At 60.1% G+C, this 25,491-nt stretch overlaps 1 protein-coding gene across 1 annotated transcript; it reads left to right on the forward strand.

Annotated features, from left to right (window-relative positions):
- The first annotated feature begins 1,098 nt into the window (after nucleotides 1–1,098).
- THBS2 (thrombospondin 2) lies at nucleotides 1,099–22,771 on the forward strand. The gene is made up of 22 exons (XM_077757380.1): nucleotides 1,099–1,175; nucleotides 2,722–3,278; nucleotides 4,802–4,886; nucleotides 7,793–7,989; nucleotides 8,343–8,593; nucleotides 8,643–8,712; nucleotides 8,941–9,037; nucleotides 11,006–11,176; nucleotides 11,293–11,469; nucleotides 12,155–12,328; nucleotides 12,799–12,926; nucleotides 12,996–13,148; nucleotides 13,497–13,715; nucleotides 14,579–14,686; nucleotides 15,283–15,442; nucleotides 16,608–16,726; nucleotides 17,297–17,531; nucleotides 18,166–18,393; nucleotides 18,824–19,095; nucleotides 19,545–19,642; nucleotides 20,024–20,163; nucleotides 20,895–22,771. The coding sequence occupies exons 1-22, from the start codon at nucleotides 1,124–1,126 to the stop codon at nucleotides 20,900–20,902; spliced, it is 3,699 nt and encodes a 1,232-aa protein (XP_077613506.1). The 5' UTR covers nucleotides 1,099–1,123; the 3' UTR covers nucleotides 20,903–22,771.
- The last annotated feature ends 2,720 nt before the right edge of the window (nucleotides 22,772–25,491 follow it).

Here is a 25,491-nt window from a genome sequence, read left to right on the forward strand (position 1 = left end):
CTGGGGCTTGCCCGCTGGGGCCGGCCGCCTGCGGGGGCCACGTGAGGGCAAGCGGGCGTGGGACTTGTCTGTGGAGAGGCTGTGCGCGGCGGGAGTCGGGGCTCCGGAGGGACCCCGGGGCCTGCGAGCAGCCTCTTCTCCCGGGGAGCATTCCTCCGGCCCAGGAAGAGGACTGTTTCCAGTTTACCAGATGCTTCTGCGGGGGACACTCCTCAGGGGTTCCGCAACCCCGAGACGCGCGAACGAGCTTTGCCGTCGTCTGAGGGGAGGGTTGGGGTCTCGGTTTGGCTTTGACTCAGAGCAGGGTGCCGCCCACTGCTGGGAGAGACCTCCACGCCCCACGCGCCCCTGCGAGATGCCTGCGCGGAGCTCCGAGGCGGGGCAGGGGTTAAGAGCGGAGCGGGCTTCCGTCCAGGTCTCCTGACTCCCGGCCCGGCGTCTGCTGGCCTGAACCATGCCAACTGAAAATCCTCAAGAATGGAAAAACAGGCCTGCAGGAAAGTAGAGCAGCCGAGTAAAAGTGATTGCTAAGTAGAATGCTATGTTTTTCTGTGGTCAGGATACACCAAGCTCAGTTTATTTCTCCTGCATCCAGTTAAGGTTTGTTCTATTTACATTAAGCCCAATTTTTTCCTCTTGGCCATTGACTCAGCGATGCCTCCATAGATTATTCTCTCCATGGTGCTGGTATGTTTCCAAATTCGCACATCCTGGGTTTCAGTCCTGGCCACACTCCTCACCAGCGGCACTTAACTCTTCCGGACCTTCACTTATCCATCCAGAAAATGGGGGTGATAGCAATAGTATTTGCTTCCTGGGTCATCATGAGATCAGATGATGTGAGCACCGGGACTGTGATCAGCACCTGCTCTGCTCTGTCAACAAATGCGCATCCGACAGACAGGAGCTCGAGTCAGAAGAGCCCCACTTGGGAAGCTCATTTCTTATCTGGCTTCTACCTCCCACAAATCTGCATATTCTTGATTGTGGTGCACAAACTGCGTAAACGTCCATGTGAGCCAAGTCTCTGGCTGACACTGGAAAGTGCTGGCAATTGCTGTGTGGTGTGTGCCTGCGTAACCGGGGCCTGGCTTCTCCGCAGGGTCCCGCGGCCGAAGGCAGGATGCTCTGGAATCTCGTCTTGCTCGCCCTCTGGGCCGCGACCGGTGCGCGAGGTGAGTGTGGACTGTGGCTCTGCTTGTCGGGGCCGCTCTTGCCCCCGCAGGTAAGGCCATGGCTGTGGTTCCTACCGGGTCACACGTTTGGAACTTCCTTTTAAATGAATATTTACTTACCTTTGAATCCACATCATAGGAAATTATTTCTTATTTTTAAATCCTTTTGTTAAGTCTACTTATTTATTTATTTAGAGTGCACGTGCATGGGTGGGGGGAGGAGCAGGTTGAGAGGGAGAGAGAATCCCAAGCAGGCTCTGCACTGACAGCACAGAGCCCCACGCGGGGCTCGATCTCACAAACCATGAGATCACGACCTGAGCCAAAATCAAGAGGCAGGCACTCAGTTGACTGAGCCTCCCAGGTACCCCAGTAGGAAATTACTTCTTTTGGAAAATCTAAAAACTCTTGTATCCAGAGACAAGGCATTGGCCATGCACAGTCAACTCTGTTATTTTTGCACACTGAATGTCTAACACCGGAAGCCTCGGTCTTTATAAGTTCTTCTCTTCTTCCCACATTTTTTCCTACTTGAAAATAGATCATCAATGTTTTCCCATGTGTTTATTTTCATACAACGTGGCATTTAATGACGGAATAATATGCCCTCAAAAGATAGACCCTGCTGTTTTTTAGGCCAGTCTCCATCTATGGCATTGCTCTGTTATCACCAGCATGAGCCACCCACAGGGAATCCGGTTGTGCATAAATCTCTCCTGGTATTTGAGATCATATCCTCAGAACAAGTTCCAAAAGGAAATTTGCTGAGTCCAGCTTTTAATTATTTTAAGGATTTTTGACATATTTCCAAGTGGCTCTGCTCAGGTGGTGGAAGGCACACTTCTATCAACAGCCCTGGGAATGTCGCGCTTTGATTGGCTGTGCAGGAGATGAGAAGCCATGTCTGGTTAAACTTCCTGCCCGTGAATTAGTTTGAATTATTTACACTGTTACATTTTGGGAAGGTCCAGTCATTCAGACGGTGGCTTCAAACCATCTACTTACAGACCCGAGCCTCCCTGGAGCATTCGGTGGGGGCTGTGGAATACGCTTCTGTAAAACAGAGACCCCAGTGTGACTTGTGTGAGTCGGACGGTCTCTGAGAAAGCAGTGTGGCAAGGATCAGACCCATTTTTTGGTAGGGATTTTTTCTGGGCAATCAGATGGTAGAGACAGGACTGCGCCTAAGCCTCAGACCTGGGCGGGAGAGCAGGAGAGAGCCCGGTGTGGGATGGGTTCCGGAAGGTGCGCCAGAGCCCAGCTCAGGGCGCGCTGCCTCCCTTAAGGCGGTCTGGCTGCGGAGAGTGCCGGCCGATCCAGATGCAGCGCCTGGTTTACCTTCCGGCGCTCGCTCCCTGAGCAGTTCTGTGGAGCCGCGGCCGTCTGGGGGCCCCACTTTGGGGAGCAGCCCGGGAGAGGGCATGACGGCTTCCCCGCGGGGAGGGGCCGCCCGGGGCCTCCTTCGCTCCCCGGCACATGCGGTCACGGCCCGCTGCCCTCCAGGTCCGTGCTTGTGGTAACCTCCCTGCTCTGTCCCCACGGGCAGCTGGCGGCCAGGACGAGGACACTGCCTTCAACCTTTTCAGCATCAGCAACATAAACCGGAAGACCATCGGGGCCAAGCTGTTCCGGGGCCCCGACCCCAGCGTGCCGGCGTACCGTTTTGTCCGCTTCGACTACATCCCACCGGTGAGCGCAGATTACCTCAGCAAGATCGCCAAGATGGTGCGGCAGAAAGAGGGCTTCTTCCTCACGGCCAGCCTGAAGCAGGACCCCAAGTCCCGGGGCACGCTCCTGGCTCTGGAGGGCCCCGGCGCCTCCCAGAGGCAATTCGAGATCGTGTCCAACGGCCCGGCCGACACGCTGGACCTCACCTACTGGATAGACGGCGCTCAGCACGTCATCTCCCTGGAGGACGTGGGCCTGGCCGACTCCCAGTGGAAGAATGTCACCGTGCAGGTGACAGAGGGGACCTACAGCTTGTACGTGGGCTGCGACCTCATCGACAGCTTCACGCTGGACGAGCCTTTCTACGAACAGCTGCGGACAGAGAAGAGCAGGATGTACGTGGCCAAGGGCTCGACTCGAGACAGTCACTTCAGGGTACGTGCCGCAGGGTCCCGGCCGGGGCGCCAGGCGCGGGGACAGGCTTCGCTGGGGGCTGGCTGGCAAGGGCATCTCTTAGCTTGACGCCCGTGATGGCATAGGTCAGGCGTGGGAGACACAGCCCACAGACGTGTGCGGACCTGCACCACGTGTGGGCACACACATCAGCATGTGCACAAACGCACACACATGTACACACATGCACACAGACGTGCACACACCCAATCACACACATGTGTGCACAAATACTGTACATGTGCACACACTTACACTCACATGGACAATACCATGCACATGCATACACCTGCACACATAGCACACACACATGTTATATGTGCACACACAGTTGTGCACACTCACACACCCAATCACACACATGTGCACACAAATATGGTACACACATGTGTGTACACACCACACTCTCATGGAGAGCAACACATGCACATGTGAGCACACACAGAGCACAAATATCACATGTGCACACACGTACCCACAGATATGGACACACATACCTATGCACACACACACCCAATCACACACATGTGCACACAAATATGGTACACACACATGTGTGTACACACCACACTCTCATGGAGAGCAACACATGCACATGTGAGCACACACAGAGCACAAATATCACATGTGCACACACGCACCCTATCACATGGACACACATACCTATGCACACACATACCCAATCACACACATGTGCACACAAACACTGTACTCATGTACATGCTTACACACCCTCACTCCACAGACTGTACCACACACATGCACACGCATGCACACACAGTGCACACACACCTTTCTAAACCACAAATAAGGAGACCACATTGTCCAGGTGTCCCTTCTTACCTGGGCAAACGGCCATCATCTTCCCAGCTGAAGGCAGATTTGATGGCTGAAGAATCAGCCCTCTTGGAATGTTCTGGTCATCTCCAGACTCCTCGTTTAGCACTAAGCTGCTAGGAGAGCAGATTAACAGCCATGATTTTTAAAGAAAAGAGCTGTTGATTTATGAGGGAATAATTCCGTGTTCATCTTAAAATACGACCATGTTAAAACATTTTTTGCAAGAAGATTTTTCTAAAACCACATGGGGTTAGAACCTACCGTGCAGTGTTGATATGTCATTATGTGTCTTCTTGGGAAATAAACGTGCGTTCAAATTCAGTTATTTGAGTACAAGGCCAGCATCCTTGCCCAGTTGCTGAACTGACCTCTGGTGGCCGTCAGGAGGCTCCTGCGGCCCTGCCGTGCGAGCCGCTGACCCTCACGGCGCAGAAGTCACGCTCACCTTTGAGAGAGATTGCCCACGTCTGGGCTGGCCGGTGTGCCCTCCCGAGCCCGTCAGACCCCAGGCTGACCACGACAGAGAGTTCCAGCCTGCGGCGTGTAGAAGCACAAAAACACACATCCGCGCTCGTTTAAGATTACGTCTGAGGTTTTACATCTCATGTACCTTGGCACCCAACGTTTGACGCTTGATGTTTCCTTGTCTCCTCACATCATTCCAGGGGTTGCTGCAGAATGTCTACTTAGTGCTTGAAAACTCAGTGGAGGATGTTCTAGGCAAGAAAGGTTGTCAGCAAAGTCAAGGAGGTAGGTGTGTCTTCAACAGTGTGTTTCATATTTCATTTCTTGTCTTGGATGGATTTCTACTATGGTGGGAGTGTGTATGCGCCTGTGTGTGCCTGTGTGTGCCTGTGTGTATGTGCCTGTGTGTACACACATGTGCATTGCAGCTCTCTGTGTGCACACATGTGTGCATGCGTGTATCAGTGTATGCACATGCATGCACGTATTTGTATGTGTGCCCTGTGTATCTCAGTATGTGCATGTATCTGTGCATGTGTGTGCCCACGTGCACCTGCATGTGTGTGAATGTGTCTGTACATGTATTTGTGTGCATGTGTGTGTAGGGGGGCTGGTGGGGATTTGAGAAGAAACATTGTATTAAAGCACCATCATTGCCTCTGAAGGACTTAGCTGGTCACCTGAGACACGTTGATGCATCTGAAAATGCTAAACTGCCTGAAGGAGTAGTTCTGAGTATACTTTAGTCGTACAGAATAATCCATCTGACAGCCCCGAGGCCAAGCCCTCCTCGTAACATGGCCACAGGCACATTTTCTGTCTGTTAGTGGGTGCGGATCTCTCTGTGGGAGACTCCATGGGTGTCTGTTCCGCTGGGCTGGGGGTTCTCGTCACTCCTCGCGGCTGTGACACAGCCCTGTTGTGAAAACACGCCGGAACCATTGATGGATGATCCCACACTGTGTGTTACTCACAGTCTGAATTCACCTCCAGCCACAACTTGCCTACATTTTCTTGAGCATCTAATTTATGAAGCTCACTCTGCGGGGCTCTTTAAACTCAGCATGTCACTGAATTTTCAGAACACCTTGGAGGTGGGCTTGTTCGTTTCACCGCAGAGAAACTGAGGCTCAGAGGCCCCGCCACTGCTGGTGTGACCGCCTGTGCGCCGCCCCTCTGGGCTGAGTCTCCCAATATGGTCCATGCTGTGGTTTATTGACACTGAGGCCCTTCCTCGTGTCCACTGTAAATCATGACAAAGATAAATCGTTCTCTTACGGCCCGCACGTCAGGAATATGTAGGATGTGACGTCTAAGGCACAGGTGTGGCTCTGGGACCCGCACCCCCCGAGCTGGGAGCTCCCCCCATAGCTGTGGGGATGCCCGCTCTGCTCCGGCCACGGGGGGTCCCCCACGGAGGCTTCATCTTTGTCTGAGGCTGTCCACCTGTCTGTTTGCACACCTTCCACGCTCGCTCAGCTGAACTGCAGGGCAGGTGAGGATGAGAGCAGCGACTTTGGCCGGACCGAGGCGTGAACGAGGATCTTCAGCGGCTCTGTGTGCAGCCCCTTGTTTGCCACGGCTGCCGTGGCTCAGACCTCACGCCGTGTCCACAGCCCCGCTAACGTGCAAACTATTGGCACGTGTGATTTTAGCCGCTGTCTTTCTGGGGGAGGAGGAGGTCATTAAAAAGCAAAAGTTTCAGGGAAGGCCAAGATCGTAAACAGACATCTGACTCCAACCCCTCCAGGAAGGCTCAGCGACACAGAGGAGAGTGGCCCTCGGGCCCCTGGCCGGCGGCCATGCTTGTGTCTGTGTAGAAGCCGAGCGTCATGCCTGGTGGTCTGTTCCACGGGCGGGGGCACAGCTCACCCTCGACGGGGGAGAACCCCAGCCCCGGCCCCAGCTCTGCCCCAGGCGGCCCTGCCGGGCGGACGCCGCGGCTGTGCGGTGCCCGGCCCAGCTCCGGGGTCTGACTGAAATCGGGCGGCGGTGGGCCCGGGGGCACGTCTGCGGGCTCAGGCCTGTTCAACTCGATACCTACGTGCAGTGACTGATGCGTTTGCGTCCGGGAGGTCTGTGCCCTTGTCCGCCCAGCAAGCCGAGGGAGCTCCCGGGGTCGGGTGACGGCGGCAAGGGCTGGTGACCAAGTGGTGAATCCCCGGCAGCGGCCGTCCTGACAGATCGGACAGTGGGACTCGAGACAGACAGCGCACTGCACTCCCTGACAGTGACCGGAGTGGGCCTGGGGGACGCCGCCTGCTCCCGACTGGCCCACGTACTTTCCCGTTTGTGTCCTCGCCTCGTACGTCCCCAGTGAGGGCCCCAGGGGGTCTGTGCGGTTTCGGGGGCAGCGAGGGGAGACCCCGAGGTTGTGCTCCTGAGGGCGTCTGCCCTTCCCTCCAGAGGACACGGGAGCGAGGGAGAGGCGGGTGAGGCCTGGCGGACGCTGCTTAGCATGAGGACCGACCGCTGCGCCCACCCTGATGTGGAGCAAGTGGCCAAAACACAGGGTGTTTGGATAGATGCCCAGGGTGCGTGAGGAGCTGGGGGCCACGGGATCTGCAGACACGTGCTGGGGACGTGTGCTGGGGACAGAGGGACAGCTGTCAGGGAAGGAGGTGGTCCCCCTCTGCCTGAGTCNCCGGAGTGGGCCTGGGGGACGCCGCCTGCTCCCGACTGGCCCACGTACTTTCCCGTTTGTGTCCTCGCCTCGTACGTCCCCAGTGAGGGCCCCAGGGGGTCTGTGCGGTTTCGGGGGCAGCGAGGGGAGACCCCGAGGTTGTGCTCCTGAGGGCGTCTGCCCTTCCCTCCAGAGGACACGGGAGCGAGGGAGAGGCGGGTGAGGCCTGGCGGACGCTGCTTAGCATGAGGACCGACCGCTGCGCCCACCCTGATGTGGAGCAAGTGGCCAAAACACAGGGTGTTTGGATAGATACCCAGGGTGCGTGAGGAGATGGGGGCCACGGGATCTGCAGACACGTGCTGGGGATGTGTGCTGGGGACAGAGGGACAGCTGTCAGGGAAGGAGGTGGTCCCCCTCTGCCTGAGTCACACGCGGGTGCAAAGCCCCAGCCCCCGTGTTCTGCTCTTTCCTTCTATCCTGAGCCCACGTCTGCCCGGCTGGCCTACCCGGTGGCGCCGCTGCCTGTGGCCAGGCCACGCTCACCTCAGCCCTGTGCTTTCCGCAGCTGAGGCCAACGCCATCAGCGAGAACACGGACACGCTGCACCTGAGCCCTCAGGTGGTCACGGAGTACGCGGGCCCGGGCGCGCACAGGAGGCCGGAGGTGTGCGAGCGCTCGTGTGAGGAGCTGGGCACCATGATCACCGAGCTCTCGGGGCTGCACGTCATTGTGAACCAGCTGCACGAGAACCTGCGGAAAGTGGTGGGTGCCTGGCGGCCGCCTCCGGCTCAGAGACGCCGCTCACCTGCACACCCCCTCAGACGCACTGCCAGGGCGTTTGGCCAAGCGCAGGGCGGCGGAGGGCAGGCGGGCGGGCGCGGACTCTGAAGGACGAACACCCGTGGCTCNCGGGCCACACGACCCCGAGACAGGCCCCAGCTGGGCCCAGGGGACGGGAGCACACGGTGCCTAACAGAAGTGACAGGGGCAGCGGGGAAGAGAGGCCGGGAAGGGCTGCAGGTCTGGGGTCGCCTCGCGCCCTGGCGGCGGCGCGGAGCTGCTCGATGGATGTCCGCCCCCACCCTCTGCCCCACAGCGAGGGGCCCTGGGGGTAGGACCCGATCGCCCCTACTCTGAGGGCGGCAGAGGGCACAGCCAGGATGCTGCTCGGGAAGCACCCAGAGGAGGCTGGGCCCCTTCTGGAATTTTCCAGCAAGAATGGGGCCAGGAGTTCGAACACCACCACCGCCCGCACTCACTGCCTCTGGCTGAGCCCCCAGCCTTTGCGGGAGGAAGAGGCAGGGAAGAGGCGGCGGGCGGAGGCCGTGGGACCAGCCGCGCGAGCAGACCCTGGGGGCGCCGTGATGTGACCCCGTGTGCCGAGGCCTCACGTGGACCCGACTCTCCTCCCCCAGGGCAGGCGGTGCTGCCCCGGCCAGGGGCGGGGGCCCNGGGGCCGGGGGCCGGGCTACTGCCCGCACGGAGGTCAGTAGGTAACGTAGCCTCCTCCCTGGGCGAGCGCACCCCGCTCTCACCAGGCGGCCCGGGGGCGCGCCCGGTCCCCCCGCCTGCGGTGCGCGGAAGGCCCTCCTCTGCTCCCAGGGTGTGCGGTGACAGCGTGGGGCCAGCGCCCGCCCCGCCCTCCAGTCCCGCCCTCACCTGATGCCTGTTCTTGGAGGCGAGGGTCACACAGACGCCTTTCTCTGCTTGCAGAAATTTAAAACCGTTTGCCACCAAATCACCTGCCCTCCGGCGACCTGTGCCAACCCGTCCTTTGTGGAGGGAGAATGCTGCCCTTCCTGCTTCCACAGTAAGTGCGCGAGGAGCCTGGGGCGCCTTCCGCTTCCTGCCGCCTGCCCGCTTGTTATCTTCCCTGAGACCCGCAGGCGGCCGAGGGGGGCTGAGCGGGAGGCGGCGGGAGGGAGGCGGTCCACACCCAGGACCTCGGAGCTCAGGGTCCTGTCCTGTCACCTGGCACGGAGGCAGCTGGGTGTGGGGCCAACGAGCGGGGACTGAGTGCTGAGTGTCGGCCCTCAGCGCCCACCTTGACCAGCGCCCCCCGCAGCCTGTACCCGTGTCCTGCAGAGGAAGGACGCGGGTGAAGCCCAGCAGGGGGTAGGCCCAGTGACACCCGCATCCTGGCGGGTAGGGTGTGCACTCACACCCCATCTCCCCACGTGTCTCCCGCGTCCTGGGGGGAGGGCGCTACACACTCACGCCCCATCTCCCCACGTGTCTCCTGCGTCCTGGGGGGAGGGCGCCACACACTCACACCCCATCTCCCCACGTGTCTCCCGCGTCCTGGGGGGAGGGCGCTACACACTCACGCCCCATCTCCCCACGTGTCTCCTGCGTCCTGGGGGGAGGGCGCCACACACTCACACCCCATCTCCCCACGTGTCTCCCGCGTCCTGGGGGGAGGGCGCTACACACTCACACCCCAGCTCCCCACGTGTCTCCCGCGTCCTGGGGGGAGGGCGCTACACACTCACACCCCAGCTCCCCATGCCATGGGGTCCAGGACGACAGCTGTGCTCAGGGTCCTCCCGGGCGGGGACGGCCTCTAAGGGGAGCTCAGGTCCCCACACGAATCACACCCACGCGGCTCCCCTGGGATGGTGCCTTCTTGCAGATGCCCCCCCCCCGCAGGTTTCCCGCCCACCTTCCCGCCTCAGCCCCTCACTGCTCTCCTGACCCCCGAGGCTCCCGCGAGCAGGCCTCCTCCTTCCCTGGGTGAGCACTGGCCACACGGGGTTCCTGGGGCCCGAGGCCGAGGTCACAGGCTGGGCCTGCTGCGCACTGTCTCCCGCCCCCTCCCTCCTCGCGGGCCCTCGGGCTGCGGCTGGAGAGACGCGCAGCAGGTGGGCGCAGGCTGCCCCAGGCTCCGGTTTTCACCAGAACACGTTTCTGGGTCTCAGACTCAGGGTCTGTAAAATACGGGTGATGATCCCCACTGCCCGGGTCAGTTTTAAGATTAAAGCAGACGACATCTGTGAGAGCCTGTGGCGCAGCTGACGGGTTAGATGTGCCGCACGCGGGGGGTCGGCCTGAGTGGAGAACGGGCCCGCAGCGCCCTGGACGGAGGGGTCTGCCCGTGATCGCGAGGGTCTCTTCTCTCCCGCCTTCTGGAGCGTGTGGTCCTAGTGCGGCGCAGGAGCCCCAGACCTGAGCGCCACGGCGGGAAATAGCGCCTTTTCTGCTCACCAGAAAGATCTCGCGCATTTAGTTGCTGTCTTCTCTTACTTACGGAATATAATTCCCTCTGAAGACTTTCTTTGCAGGAAGTTTCCTTTTTATTTAACTGGTCCCGATTTAAATTATTCAGCACTAAATTTGGTGACCTGTCATTTCAACCAAAAGTGGAAAAATTGCATCACCATATGTAACTCAGTAGCGGTTGAAATCGAAGCAAATCAAGTCTCAGCAGGTTCAACAAAGCCCAGTGTCGGCGTGACTCTGGACTCGTGTGAGCCGGGCTGAGGGCCCCCTTCCCTGACGCAGGCGGTCACAGCGGAGCGGCGTGCACAGTAGGCCCCCTGGCTTCTGTCACACTCCTCGGGGGTCCCCCTGTGCCCTCCGTCCCGCAGGGTAGAGCAGCCCTGAGCCCCCGCCCGGGTTCGGGTGTCGCGTGCCTCAGGCATTCGCCCCACCAGGCACCCTGCTCGTGGGAGGGGGCGGACCTGCTCTCCGAGCGCATCTGCCTCCTGGGCCGCTTCACGGCGGCCGGTCCGGTGGCTGCGGGGGCAGAGGCCTGACAGCCCCTTGTGCTTCCCACCAGCGCTGGACGGCGAGGAGGGCTGGTCGCCGTGGGCTGAGTGGACCCAGTGCTCCGCCACCTGCGGGTCGGGCACCCAGCAGAGAGGGCGGTCGTGCGACGTCACCAGCAACACCTGCCTGGGGCCGTCCATCCAGACGCGGGCGTGCAGCCTGGGCAAGTGCGACCACCGCAGTGAGTGCCAGAGGCCTCGCCCCGTCCGCGGGGCGGGTCTGCATCTCGGGGCCGGGTCTCCGCTTGCGCGTGGGCCCCGCCTCGCCCTGACGGCTTTGCACCCCTCTGTGTGCTAGTCCGGCAGGATGGGGGCTGGAGCCACTGGTCGCCGTGGTCTTCCTGCTCCGTGACCTGCGGCGTGGGCAACATCACGCGCATCCGGCTCTGCAACTCGCCCGTCCCGCAGATGGGGGGCAAGAACTGCAAGGGGAGCGGCCGGGAGACCAGAGGCTGTCAGGGCGTCCCATGTCCGGGTAAGCAGGTGCGGGCAGGCGCGGGCCACCCCAGCTCCAGCGGCCAGGCGGGCAGGGGCCTGAGCGCTGGAGACGCGCCCCTGGCCGGCCCCTTGCTGGGCGCCTCCTGACCGACGGTGAACCAGCTCAGTTAAATTACTGCTAATCCACAACTAAGGGACAAGTCAGCCTGAATCCTGGGAAGGTGACGGCGTGCCCTTTACCGGGGGCCGTGTAGACAGCACGGAGCAGGGCGGTGGAGGAGACTCTCGGGAGACGGGCCCCTGCAGCCTGCGGCCAGCTCGACCCAGGACCCAGGGAGCCAGGACCCTGTTCCGGAAGCCCTGTTCACCGAGTGCACAGACCGCGGGGGAAAGGGGTGCGCGGGGTGACGCCCGCGGCCGAGTTGCCCAGTAACCGGAGCCTGAGTCCTGGGGCGTTCCAGATGGCAGCACCTGGCACCCGCCTGTGCGGGCAGCTGTCCACCTCTGGACCCCCGCCGGTGCGACATCTCCCCCGAGGCGTGGACACAGCCCGCTGGAACCTGCCATCCATGTTACCCCCCGTCCCCGGGCTCGGGGTCAGGAAGGGATGCTCTTTCCAGTCTCCCTGCTGTGTCTGGAGACCCCGCTCCATCCCGGCTCCTGCCCCGCGAGCCCCATGTAGGTCAGGCTCCCCACTGACCCGCTGCGCTCTCTGCCCCCAGTTGACGGCCGGTGGAGTCCCTGGTCCCCGTGGTCAGCCTGCACGGTCACCTGTGCCGGAGGGATCCGGGAGCGGACGCGCGTCTGCAACAGCCCCGAGCCCCGGCACGGGGGCAAGGACTGCGTGGGGGACGTCCAGGAGCGCCAGATGTGCAACAAACGCAGCTGCCCCGTAGGTGGGTGTGCGGGGGGCCGGCCCGCCGCGTCCCCGTGGTGCGGACGCTTCAGCCAGAGGGGACTCTGAAGAAGCCACTGGGGTTTTATTCTGGTTAAAAACATAAGAGTAGAAAGCGTAATATAAAAAGTAGGAAAGTAGAAAAGGTAGAAGAGAGATTAGGTCTGAGCTCCTGAACTAACCGCGTCTGACGCCCTGCTCCTCCTCGGTGTCAGGAACGCGCTGCGTAGCCGCGGTCACCCCAGTCGCCCGCGTGCCTGTGTGCCTCTCGCCTCTATCTTTTTACCATTTAGGGATAAGTTCTGGGAAGAGGGAAGTCTGAGGGGCGAGCACGTTGCCGGCATCGCCCTAAGTGACTCGGTTTCCCCCGGCGGAACCGGGTGCTGGACAGACGCCCGGGGGGGGCAGGAGGCTGTGTCCTGGCAGAGCCACCCGGCCCCCCGCCCAGCTGACCCGCCCGACCTCCCGCAGACGGCTGCTTGTCCAACCCGTGCTTCCCCGGAGCCGAGTGCAGCAGCTTCCCGGACGGGTCCTGGTCCTGCGGCGCCTGCCCCGTGGGCTTCCTGGGCAACGGCACGCACTGCGAGGACCTGGACGAGGTGGGTGCCCGCCCGGGGAAGGGGTGCCCGCGGGGCCGGGGCCGGGGCTCACGCCTGCTCATCCCGCAGTGCGCCGTGGTCACCGACGCCTGCTTCACGGTGGGCAGAGCCCACCGCTGCGTCAACACCAACCCCGGCTTCCACTGCCTGCCGTGCCCCCCTCGCTACAAAGGGACCCAGCCCTTCGGCGTCGGCCTGGACGCGGCCAGGACAGACAAGCAGGTGAGCGTCGGCCGCCGTGTTCTGGGGGAGCCGAGAGCACTGAGGGGCGGGCGGGGAATGCCAGGTGGCTCCCCTGGGGAGCAGGCGGGTGCTGACTCCCGGGAGGCAGGGCGAGGGCTGCCCACCAGGCTCCCTGACCGGCCCTGGGGCGGGGCCGCCTGAGCTTTCCAGCAGGAGCCCGCAGACCGGGGGGCTTGGGGCTCAGGATCGCTTCTGGAGAGCAGAGAGCACAGCCCCCAGGCCCTGGGGAGGGGCCCAGCACCCCCGCCCTGGTCCCTGAACACCCACCTCAGACCCGCACGTGAGGGGCGGGGTCTAGTGCGCTAACCAGGAGCCCCCTCCCCGCAGGTGTGTGAGCCTGAGAACCCGTGCAAGGACAAGACTCACAGCTGCCACAAGCACGCGGAGTGCGTCTACCTGGGCCATTTCAGCGACCCCATGTACAAGTGTGAGTGCCACACGGGCTACGCGGGCGACGGGCTCATCTGCGGGGAGGACTCGGACCTGGACGGCTGGCCCAACAAGAACCTGGTCTGCGCCACCAACGCCACCTACCACTGCGTCAAGGTGAGGGCTGGGCCCGCTCTGCTCCGCGTGCCCGCCTCCACCCACCCCAGAATCCCTGCCCCCGCTCCCCGCGCCCCCAGAACTTCNTTCCCACTCGGGGCCGCGTGCACGCAGCACGTTGGTCTGAAGAGCTGGGGGTGCATGGGGTTCCCAGAGGCACCCCCACCGCACGGGGCTTCTGCTCTCGGGGGGACTTGCTGGAGAGACTCACGTTTCGCCCACCTCTGTGGGGCTGGGGAGCTGGGGCACCAGCCCTCCGCGGGCCGCAGGTATGGCCCCAGGGGCTGTGGCTCGATGGGACCTGGGGTCCCCGCAGACCTGTCTGGAGGCCACCCTGGAGCTTCTGAGGCCCAAGGGTGAACGCAGCTGAAATACGCGCTTCAGCACCCGCAGCGCAGGCTTGAATTACAACGCGGTTGGTTGAGGCCAAGTGACTTTTCTAAGTCCGCCGGTCACGGGGGCGGGGGGGGCACTGTGACCGCCCGCCTCGGCCTCAGACCGCACGTCTGTGCCCGACTGCCGGAGCCTGCTGGCTGAGGACGGCTGTCACTGCGAGCTGGCGCCCGGGAGGAGAGGGCTCCGGGGGCCCCGCCCCCTCCACGCTTCCAGCATGGAACCTGCCCTCGGGCCCCTGCTCCCCTGGGGCTGCGGCTCGGGGTCCTGGGCGCCGGGCACCAGCCTCCCCAGTCTGGAGGCACGGGCAGCCGTACGGCGTCTCCAGGGTGGCCTTGAGGAGAAACGTGCGTGTCCCCCCCCCCCCCACTGCGGACAGCGCGTGACCCTGACACTGCGCTCTGTGCCCGAGGGTTCACCCTCCTGCCCCCCGAGTGTTTTCATGACCCGCCTGCACCCTCTGATTGCAGGACAACTGCCCCCTGCTGCCGAATTCTGGGCAAGAAGACTTTGACAAGGACGGCACAGGTGACGCCTGTGACGACGATGACGACAACGACGGCGTGGACGATGAGAAGGTGGGGGCGGCGGGAGGAGAGCTTCGTCCCGGGCGCCGGGCTCCGCTGGGACCTGCATTCCCGCACACGCAACCCAGTGCTGACCGCGGGCCGTGTGCAGCGCGTGGTGACCCGGCAGCGAGTCCGGCCGCGGGCATCTGCACGCAGGGCGACCACCGCCCTCCCGTGGGTGCCAGTGGGGGGCGCCGCTGTCCCCGCCATGAGGGAGGCGCTTGCCTTTACCGAAACCCGCACGTGTGCACACTTTCTGGGGAAATCGTCAACCCGGTGCCGTGACATCCACAGCAGGGACAGACCGCCCCTCCCTGCACAGCCTCACCCTGCCTGCCCTCCACCGCCCGCTGCCCCTCACTCGCGCACCTGGCGGCGGCAGATCCGTTCTCAGCACGACATACGCTGCTGTGCCGCCTCTGCTGTAGGGAAATCTCCGTTTCTGCGGGCAGATGTGCAATTAATTAGAAGGCGGTTTGACGCAGCAGAGCCGGGCTGAGGCTGATGGCTCCGCGTGCGGGTCGTCTCCTCCTCCCGGAGTGGGTGACTCGCCGCCGAGCGGGCGTCCTCATGGTGTGCTGACCTCTTCCCTTGCCTTTCCGCAGGACAACTGCCAGCTTCTCTTCAACCCCCGCCAGTTCGACTATGACAAGGACGAGGTCGGGGACCGCTGTGACAACTGCCCGTACGTGCACAACCCCGCGCAGATCGACACGGACAACAACGGCGAGGGTGACGCGTGCTCTGTGGACATTGACGGAGACGGTCAGTCCTGCCCCGGCCGCGGACGTGTGTCACGCTCTGTCCCTGCAGGCTGGTGCGAGGGTCATCGGTGCCTGGACTCTTCTCTCTGGAGCCCAGCCTCACCAGCCTGTCCTCCCCGGGGGCCCTGGAGGGGCCGCCAGCCTCAGGACCTCCCTGCAGGAAACCGCGGACGTGGCATCTTCCTGCCATGACCCAGGCCCCTAGCCCTGTGCCCTGTGTCTTTCACGCTTCTGTCCCCGTCAGAGCCCCAGGTGTTCATTGCTTTCTCGCCAAACCGCACCGGGGGAGACACATCTGACGGCTGTGCCTGCCTCCCTGTCCAGGAATATTCTGCCCTTATTTCTAACCTTTCACGACTCAGCCACGGCAAAGCGCCTTAGGGGTCCCCGGTGTCAGGAGCCTCGACACCCCCAGGTCACATTCAGCTGGAGAGGCCGGTGCCCTGGAAAGGAGCCCATCCCCCCCAGAGGCGGCGGCCGCCCGCTGCCCCTGGGCGTCTGCAGGCTGGGCCGATTTGTGCCTCTCTCTATCCCAGCAGCGGCCGGAGCGCGTGCCAGCCCTTCTTGGGGGTCTGTTCCCGCTGCCCCCTCCCCTTCTCCCTCAGGCCCCACCTGGCCAGGGCGAGAGCATCTCGGCCTGTCTTGGGTGTTCTTCCGGATTCAGCGACTGTGATGCTTGGCGGTGCCACTGGACAGGGTTGTCGCTACCCGCTGTAAATACACGTGTCTCACGGCCCCAGTGTGGCGGGGTTCACCGTCCACCCCCAGGGCTCTTAGAAGCGGGTACCGCACCTGCCAGCCTCGGCCTCGGGCACGCCCCTCCATGTGGAAGCAAGCCCCACTCAGGTCCGGGGGGCTCACAGCCTCTGTTTGGAATGGATCCAGGGGGAAGAATCCACATGGAGAGCTCAGAGGTGACACGTGTGATTCCTCGTCATGCGGAATCATCCAGAAGCCTCCAAGAGTGGCTCTATTTTAAACCAAGGGAATTTGAGCTCTAATGGGAAACCTGACATACGTTCTTCCATGAGCCTGATGATGTGTACACTTTCTTGTATTCTTAGCTCTGTTTTTATGAAATCCAAGCTTGGCTGTAAGTTACTTAATGCAGGGGGGAGCTCTGTGTTAGTTCTAAGCTGGTTCCCGTGTCCCCTGCACCCCTGCAGACGTCTTCAACGAGCGGGACAACTGTCCCTACGTGTATAACACGGACCAGAGAGACACGGACGGGGATGGTGTGGGCGACCACTGCGACAACTGCCCCCTGGTGCACAACCCTGACCAGGTAACGGGTTCCATGATCGATGGGGTGTGTGTGTGAGCAGAGGGGCGTCCCGGGACCTAATCGTTCGTGGGTATATGCGTCGTGGCTTTCCATCGGCTCTGCCGTGACAGGACGACATAGGCTTTTCAATAATTTTAGTTGAAAACATTTACTGAACCCAGCACTTCAATCTCGGTGGCCACAGCGGCTGAGTGCGTGGGGGGCCCTTGCCTCCCTGTCTGAGGGGAACAGGGCACCCACTCTCTGTCACCCACCTATGTCTCTGCTGGGGACTGGCTTCTCCTCCAGACTTGCCTCTGGAAGATACAGCACAAAGGTGCTGCTGTCGTGCGTGGAATATAAGGTTACAGACAATGTCCCAAAGTCACGTGCTTCTCCGGCCTTAATTCTTCCCTCTTCCTTCGGGGAAGCGAGTCCATGTAGCTCGGTCGCGCAGGTGCTGCTCCTGGTCTGGGACTCCGCGGCTCACCTACAGCGGGAGGCGGCCCAGCCCCAGGGTCCGTGGCAGCGTCCAGCCCGGGGTCCGTCCACCTGGCGGGTGCTGAGCCGGGTGCCTGCTCTGTCCCCCAGACCGACGTGGACAACGACCTCGTGGGAGACCAGTGTGACGACAACGATGACATCGACGACGACGGCCACCAGAACAGCCAGGACAACTGCCCCTACATCCCCAACTCCAACCAGGCGGACCACGACCACGATGGCCAGGGCGATGCCTGTGACTCGGACGATGACAACGACGGGGTCCCAGACGACAGGGACAACTGCCGGCTAGTTTCCAACCCAGGCCAGGAGGACTCAGACGGTAGGCGCCCCACCCCCTCGAACCGTCGGTGCCCCACTTCGGAAGGTCAGCGCCCCGCCCCCTCGGACAGCAGGCGCCTCGACCCCGTGCGGCAGCTCAGAGCGCCTGCCAGCACAGCCACAGGCTCTGCACCAAAGCCATCGGTGGTCTCTGCAGAGACGTACCCGTCACAAGCAGGAAGAGGAGGGATCTGGGCTCAGCGAGGGTTGGGGATTTATTCTTTCAAGGACAAAGCAAACAAAAATGGGGTGTGAACTATCAGGAAAAGGAACCGTTTCCTGGCAGTGGCTCCCCACCAGTGGCTGCCTCAGGGCAGGGTCTTGAGGGAGTGGGGCCATGGGGAGGGTCTGGAGTAGACAGTGAGGTGCCCACGGGGAGCCGTGAGAAGGTGGCTTAGGGGCCCCGGGCACCTGTGGGCGGCTCAACCTTCCAGATGGAGACTGGGTGTGGGTGTCTGAGCCAAAGTGACTCACAGGCGAGTGGGGGACCCGGGATCTGAGGGCGGCTCCAGGGGTCACCGCAGAGCCACGTGGGCGACTCCAGCAAGACACAGCCTTTCTGGATGCACGCACAGCACTCAGCTCAGGAGCCAGCCTTCTACCGTGCTTTCTCATTCTTGGCTTTCCACTGGCAGGTGACGGGCGCGGGGACGCTTGCAAAGACGACTTTGACAATGACAGCATCCCAGACATCGATGATGTGTGTCCGGAAAACAGCGCCATCAGTGAGACTGACTTCAGGAACTTCCAGATGGTCCACCTGGACCCCAAGGGCACCACTCAGATTGACCCCAACTGGGTCATTCGCCATCAGGGCAAGGAGCTGGTGCAGACTGCCAACTCGGACCCCGGCATCGCTGTTGGTGAGCCTTGAGATTCACAGCACCCTTTTGTGGTTCCTGGGGGCACGGTGCCCATGGGGCATGTGGGATGCTCTGTAGAGCCATGAGGTGGGGTAAGAGTGGTCTCTTCGGGGACCCCATCCTTCCACACCTGCCTAAATGGTCTTGACAGAGGGACTGGGGAGGCAGGCATTCATGATGCCATGTTCAGTAAGCCATTTTATTCTATGGATTTGATATATAAAATATTGCTTAATATGGCAATGGTCTGCCAGACTCAGGAAGTGGGGTCTGAAAATACTAAATCCCCTACATTCATTAACCCCAGAGCCACAAAAGCTGAGGCGGATGGAAGGCAAGCGCCCAGCCCAGCCTCCTCACGCCTTCGCCCGCTGATCCCGGGGCAGCTCCCGCCTGACTCTCACGACTGAACGTTCCCTCTGACATCCAGGTTTTGATGAGTTTGGGTCCGTGGACTTCAGTGGCACGTTCTACGTCAACACCGACCGGGACGATGACTATGCCGGCTTCGTCTTTGGCTACCAGTCCAGCAGCCGTTTCTATGTGGTCATGTGGAAGCAGGTCACGCAGACCTACTGGGAAGACCAGCCCACGCGGGCGTACGGCTACTCGGGCGTGTCCCTCAAGGTGGTGAACTCCACCACGGGCACCGGCGAGCACCTGAGGAATGCGCTGTGGCACACCGGGAACACGGACGGCCAGGTGAGGGCGGCCAGGGGCCAGGAGCCCGCTCGAGAGGCGGTTCTCCCCCGAAGGTGCCTCGCCTTTGCGTTTTTGTTATTTTTGACTCAAGTTATGATAATTTTAACAACCTTGTATCGGCACCTACCTGGTTAGAGATGCCATCCTCATGCTTCTATAAACACAATCAATGACCCTCTTGTAAATCACACGTGCGTCTATCCTCTCCCAGAGATAAGGAGAACTGGGTTTTAAAAGGGTAAGAGTTTTGCCCAAGGCTCTGTGTCTAGAAGGCAGGGGATTCAGAATTGGCGTCCACGGCTCTGACTCGGCCACCTGTGCCGCTAGCACTGAACTGCATGGCTCCCGCCGTGGACTTCAGTCCTCCCCCGACCTCACAGCAGCGTGAGCCGCAGGGGCTCCCGGCGGTGCTGAGGCGGCAACTGAACCCACGACGGGTGTTTCCTCAGGTGCGCACGTTATGGCACGACCCCAAAAATGTTGGCTGGAAGGACTACACTGCTTACCGATGGCACCTGACCCACAGGCCGAAGACGGGCTACATAAGGTGAGGGCACCCGTGCCAGCGACCCGCCCCCAGCATCCCCACTCACCCACGCTGCCCACGTGTCAGGGACGCATCAGCGCGTGTGGCCTTGCTCCCGCCCTGCCCCCATGCAGCTCGAGCCTAGAGGTGGGCCCAGGGCACGTGGCTCTGGTATCACCTGAAGGCCACAGGGAGGGAGGCCTGGCGTCCAGGCAGAGGGACCTGGAGGTGCCTGTCCCCCCCCCCCCCCCCAGGAGCTGTCTGGCTCGCGGGGCTGAGGACTGGAGAACACTCTGGCTGGGGCTCTGGGGAGGGCTAGGTCTTGGAGCGGCGCCCCGTGAGGACAGACCTCCTGCCGTCTGGCATTCACGCCCTGTTTCTCTCCCTGAACTCCGTTTTCAGAGTCCTAGTGCACGAAGGGAAGCAGGTCATGGCGGACTCGGGGCCAATCTATGACCAGACGTACGCCGGCGGGCGGCTGGGTCTGTTCGTCTTCTCCCAAGAAATGGTCTACTTCTCGGACCTCAAATACGAATGCCGAGGTGGGTGAGCACACCGTTCTGTGGGCGGCTTGAGGCACAGACAGTGAGGAGGACACGCCATTTAACTTCCCTCGCATTAGAGCCACGAGCTGATGGCCACTGCTTTGTTTGGTAACGTGCACTGTGTTGTGTTTTCAATTGGACGCGGATGTCTCTGTGAGCAAACAGTTCCCAGTTATCCCCGGGCTCCATCCCGTGAGCGTGCGCTCCTCACAGCCTCTGGGGCTCCGGCCGCATGTTACATTGTGGATCTCTACGCTCGCTGGACAGGGGAAGGAGGGAGGGTGGGAGGGAGGGAGGGGGAGGGGGTTCTCTGTAGTTAGCACTCTAGAAAGATGACTGGATCACAGTACCGCAGGCCTGGGCGGGAGCCCGCCCCCATCTGGGCTGACCCCATGGGGTCATGAAGACGTGAGGACAGTCCCTCTTGCCGGTGAGGTCGGTAAGGCTCAGAGATGCTTCTCAAAAATAACGCATTGATAATTGCCCACAAAGGAAGAAAGGGAACATGAGAAACATCTGGTGAAGTTTGCTTTGCCGCCTGCGGGGCAAAGGCCTGATGTGTTCCCGCGCGTGCCACCCTTTGCACATCTGTCTGTACTGTGGATACTGTTTTAAGTTAAAATGATGTTTCAGTTGCAGGTAAAACAAAATAAAAAGAGGCAGAACTCATGGCACAGCCGTCCTAATTCTGTGTATTGTTTTTTTGTTTGTTTTTTGTTTGTTTGTAGATGTCTAAACTAGACAGGCTGCACCTCCAGAAATGTACTGTAGACGCTGTTGCCTAGACCCTAGTCTGTGCTCGTGCTTCCGGCTTCGCTCTCTTTAGTGGCAGCTCCTGTCCTTGACCCTGACTTTGAGGGTCCTTCGCCAACATCACCCCGTGCCCAAGCGCCTTCAGAGAAGACTGTGAGTGGGCCCCACAGGTGAACGTCCAGCCCAGAAGACAGCTTGATGATGTAGGAGACTCTGCAGTGAAAATCGAGCATGGAATTACATCGATTCTTGTTTGTTTAAAAAGAATGACGTTTACATATAAAATGTAATTACTTATTGTATTTATGTGTATATGGAGTTGAAGGGAATAGTGTGCGCAAGCCATTATCATAAATTAAGCGGAAAAAATATTGCTACACGACTTTGAGTGCTTCAGCCATTTCCACTCTTGGGTCCGAGCTGCTTCACAACAGCCAGTCCCGCGGGCTCACGGAGTCTGGAGCCGAGGGTAGCGGGGGTCAGGAGCCCTCGCACAACATGGGGGCCGGCTCTCTAACTGGAACAGGAAGGGTGATTGGGAGGACAGACGAAGCCCCTTCCCCCACCATCCCGCCCTATGGCAGAGTCAGGTCCTGATGGCCTCCGTTAGTGAAGTTAGCAGAGTGGAGGGGCGCCCCCCACGGCGGGCTGGAGGGCACTCTGGCCGCGCGACCCTGGGTTCTGCTTTCCGAGGCCAGGCTCTCTGCGTGAGCTTTCCCCAGTCCCTGCCCCTGAAGCACGCGTCAGCAAATGCACTTTAGCATCTAATTCCTCCACTGGGCTTTGCAGCAACGCAGAAGTTACTTACCTAGTCTGGCAACACCTTTCATTAAGGTTCCAGTTATACGTGTTTTGTGAATATTTATTAAATGACTTCAGAATGCAGCTTCATTGACCAGTAACTTATTCTGAGCATGTCAGATAACATGTATAGCATGGTTTCTAGGGATAAACATTAACGCATGTAACACAAAGGTCCAGTTACAACGAAACACCTTCCTGTCAAGATACAACCTTTACAATGTGCTGTTGTCACAAAAAAGCCTCAAATGTAAGGGAGTCCATAAATGAAGACGAAGACTCGATAAAGGAACCTTAATTCATACTGTTGCCACGGCGCTGATCCGGCGTGTGTCCCTGTCCTCTGTCTGCTGTACGTAGGGTTTAAAACTTCAAATGCTGAAGAAAAATCAGCAACAAGCCTTGCCAGACACACCCATTAATCAGTCATACGATGATACACACAATTTTTTTGTATTGTTTTTTGCTTTCAACTGCATGTTCTTTCTTCAGGAAATATTAATCTCCCTCCACATAAGGGGTTTGATAAGAGAAGTTTGTCTTCTCTGTCTGAGGCGGGCAAATCTCTCTCCCCTTTCTGTTGATAGTGATCTCGTTTCTGTGTGAAATACAGAGGATCCATAACTTTTGTCCTAACTTGCACATTTCATTCGATAAAGTTGTATTTGTTGCTTCCTTTGAGGTTGACTTTTTGTTTTGCTGCACTTTCGACTTATTCTGTGGAGCTGTGTCCCCAGACAGCGGGGGTTTGGGAACTGCACTAACTGTAACGGCCGCGGAGAGCGTGTGGGTGCCTGGGCTGCTGCCGCTCGGACCGACATCGCAGTGCTGCGCGATGGTGATGTGAATATTCAGAATGTACCATATTTTTGGTAAATTATTTATGTGTTTTTTTTTGGAACAAACTTCTCTTCCGGATTGATGAAACTACATTTGTTTTGCCAAAGACTGTAAATATTTATTTATTTGTTCACATGGTCAAATTTGCACCACTGAAACCCTGCATTTCCTTAGCTAGAGCCTCATTTTTATACTTTAAAGATTAATAACAGGAAATAAATTGTAAAAAGGTTTTCTATAAATGAATCTCTCTCCCTTTTTTAAGAAGAATGAGCAGGGATCCTGATGGGGGGAGGGGAGACACGCCCCACTGGGGAGGGGGTGACATGGTGCCCCCTCAACACGAGCTCGTTGGCTTGCAGGTCCCGCCTGTGCCCCCCAGAGGCTAGGGTATAGGTGTGGGTCCTGCTGAGAAGGAAGCCCCACGTGGGGCAGCCCCCACCGCCGAGCGGGACGCAGCCACGGGGCGTCCCCTCCCATCTGCCTGTGGCTTGTGCTGTGTAGCTGGTTTTGGGAAAGTCCCCGATGCGACTCAGAGAAGCGCGGACCCCTGGAGATGCCCGTTAGCGCAGTGGGGACTCCCGTGAGCTGCGCGTGCTCCAAGCCAGAGAGGGAGGTGCACCCGAGCCAGGCAGACACACAGACGCCCCGCGCCCCAGGGGAGGGGTGGGGCTTCTCTGGGATCCCAGCTGCCTTGTGGGGTTTCTGAGGGTTATGTTGGAGTCAAATATAGCGGGGGACCTGGGCGTTTGGCAGAAAGAAGCGGGACGGACTCAGACGCTGGAGCTACGAGGCACAGGACCGGCTGGGCTGCTGGGGGGCGGGAAAGCCCTGCTTCGATCTGGGGGGGCCGGGGGGGCTCTGTGACATAACGTGGGGGGAGCACGGGACCTATGAGCCTCAAACAGGAGCCTTTGACAAACTGAGAGAGAAGTCGGTTCAGGCAGTGATTTGAGTTGGGCAGTGGAGCCTCACACACATTTTACTGCAGACACAACAGGACCCGCTTCAGAACGACGCCTGGGAGGCGGGCGTGAGGGTGAGACGGGTCTCTCCATACGTTGTTTCTGAGTGACAAGTGTGTGGCGGGCCCCGGGGCCGCCCCCTCCCAGGACTGGCGGTCTGTGACCCGACAGGAACGCTGTGCCGCTGGATCAGGACACGTTACATGACCCGCTCTGTAGTCCTCTCCTCCTTCCGGTCAGGGCTCCCTCACAACGTGACCCGCACGCCCCGACCCGATTGTTCTGGAAGCAGCTGTACCTGCACAGACGTGGGGGGGGCTAGCCCCAGGTGCCCTGAGCGCTGGCCCCAGAGCCGGGGGCCCTGGGATCCCACCTCCGTGGCACTTGGGCACAGCCCGGCCGCTCCAGCCTGCTCCCAGGGCAGTGACTTGGCGGCCCCGGGGAGGGGGCTCCGGGGACAGGAGCAGCCCCCGCCAGCAGCAGGCGCCGTCCCCTCCGGGGAAGCCGCTGGGCATCCCTGCCAAACGTCAGCCCACAGCCGCCGGCTGAGCCTCGCATCCTCGCGGGACGTGGGCGGCCCTGCCCCTCCATGGGGTCCCTGCCAGGTCCCCCTGAGGGTGGAGGCGGGCTGGCCCCTCGGCCGTCATGGGCCCGGGAGCTGCCAGCCCGACTCACCGAGCGGCGTCCAGCTCGCGTCTCCCTGCACAGCAGCGCCTGAAATCCCAGCAGGTCCAGATACGCCGTCTCCAGAGAATGACGCCTCCGCCAAGCTCGTCACACGCGTGGAAGTGAAGGTTGGCACCGCAGCCGTCAGCAGGGACACACTCGGAACCCGGCGTGCGACAGCTCGGCTTCAGTGGGGGCACCTCCGGAGCAGGCTAGGTCACGTGACCGCACGTGGGTGCCCACGGGATGCCGGTGGTGGGACCAGGTGCCCAGGGGAGTGAGGAGGGGTCCTAGCCGCCCCCAGGCCGTGCGCGGCTTGTCCCCTGGCCCCCAGGACACGTGGGGCTCAGCCCTCACTCCGCCCCAGGGAGATTGCTGGGCGCTGTAACTGTGTGACAAAGGTAGTGTGGCTGCGGGCTACCTGTGAGCATCTGAAAGGTTTGGGAATAGAAAAATTGAGTAAAAAGAGGAAATGGTGTTAGTACAACAAACCTGGATTACACTTTATTTTATATACTATTTATTTACTTCCAAACTGTATCATTTATATAAATTTATCTTGTCATTCCGCGGATGTATTTTTCGATTTGTGAAAATTGTTTAGTTATTCTGGGTTGGGACAGAATGCATGTAATTTTGCATGCACTTAACAATGCAATTATTTTTGTTTTGAATACGGCTTTCTGGACCAAAGACCTATGGTTCCTACAATGTTAAACAAGATGTATATATTAAATATGTTACTATATACTTAATACGGAATATTAAAGATCTATGTTTAAGGTTGTAGTTAATATCATGCACACAATTGGGGCACCTGGGGGGCTCAGTCGGTTAAGCATCAGACTTTGGCTCAGGTGATGATCTCGCGGTTCATGAGTTTGAGCCTTGCATCGGGCTCTGTGCTGACAGCTCAAGGCCTGGAGCTGCTTCCGATTCTGGGTCTCCCTCTCTCTCTCTGCTCCTTCCCCACTTGTGCTCTGTCTCTCTGTCTCTCTGAAAAATAAGTAAACATTAAAAAATATGCACACAGTTAATGCAAACCTGACCTCTCCGTGAGGAGGAATCTTGGAAGCCGCCCCCTCGCAGGTGAGAACCCCTGCATTCAGGTGCAGGCTTTGCGCTGCTCTGGAAGGAGGGGCATCGGATTCACAGGGGGCGGGGGGTTCCATCAAATTTTGGAGTTTCTCTCTCTGTTTGGGGAGAATCAGCCAATCATCAGGCTCACCTTGTGGGCCCTGAGCCAGCCCGGCGCAGGGCTGGGGACCCTAGATGGAGGCTTGCCCCGCACAAGGGGCAA

Source organism: Crocuta crocuta, unplaced genomic scaffold, assembly GCF_008692635.1.
Source record: "Crocuta crocuta isolate KB4526 unplaced genomic scaffold, BGI_CrCroc_1.0 scaffold506, whole genome shotgun sequence".
Taxonomy (NCBI): Eukaryota; Metazoa; Chordata; class Mammalia; order Carnivora; family Hyaenidae; genus Crocuta; species Crocuta crocuta.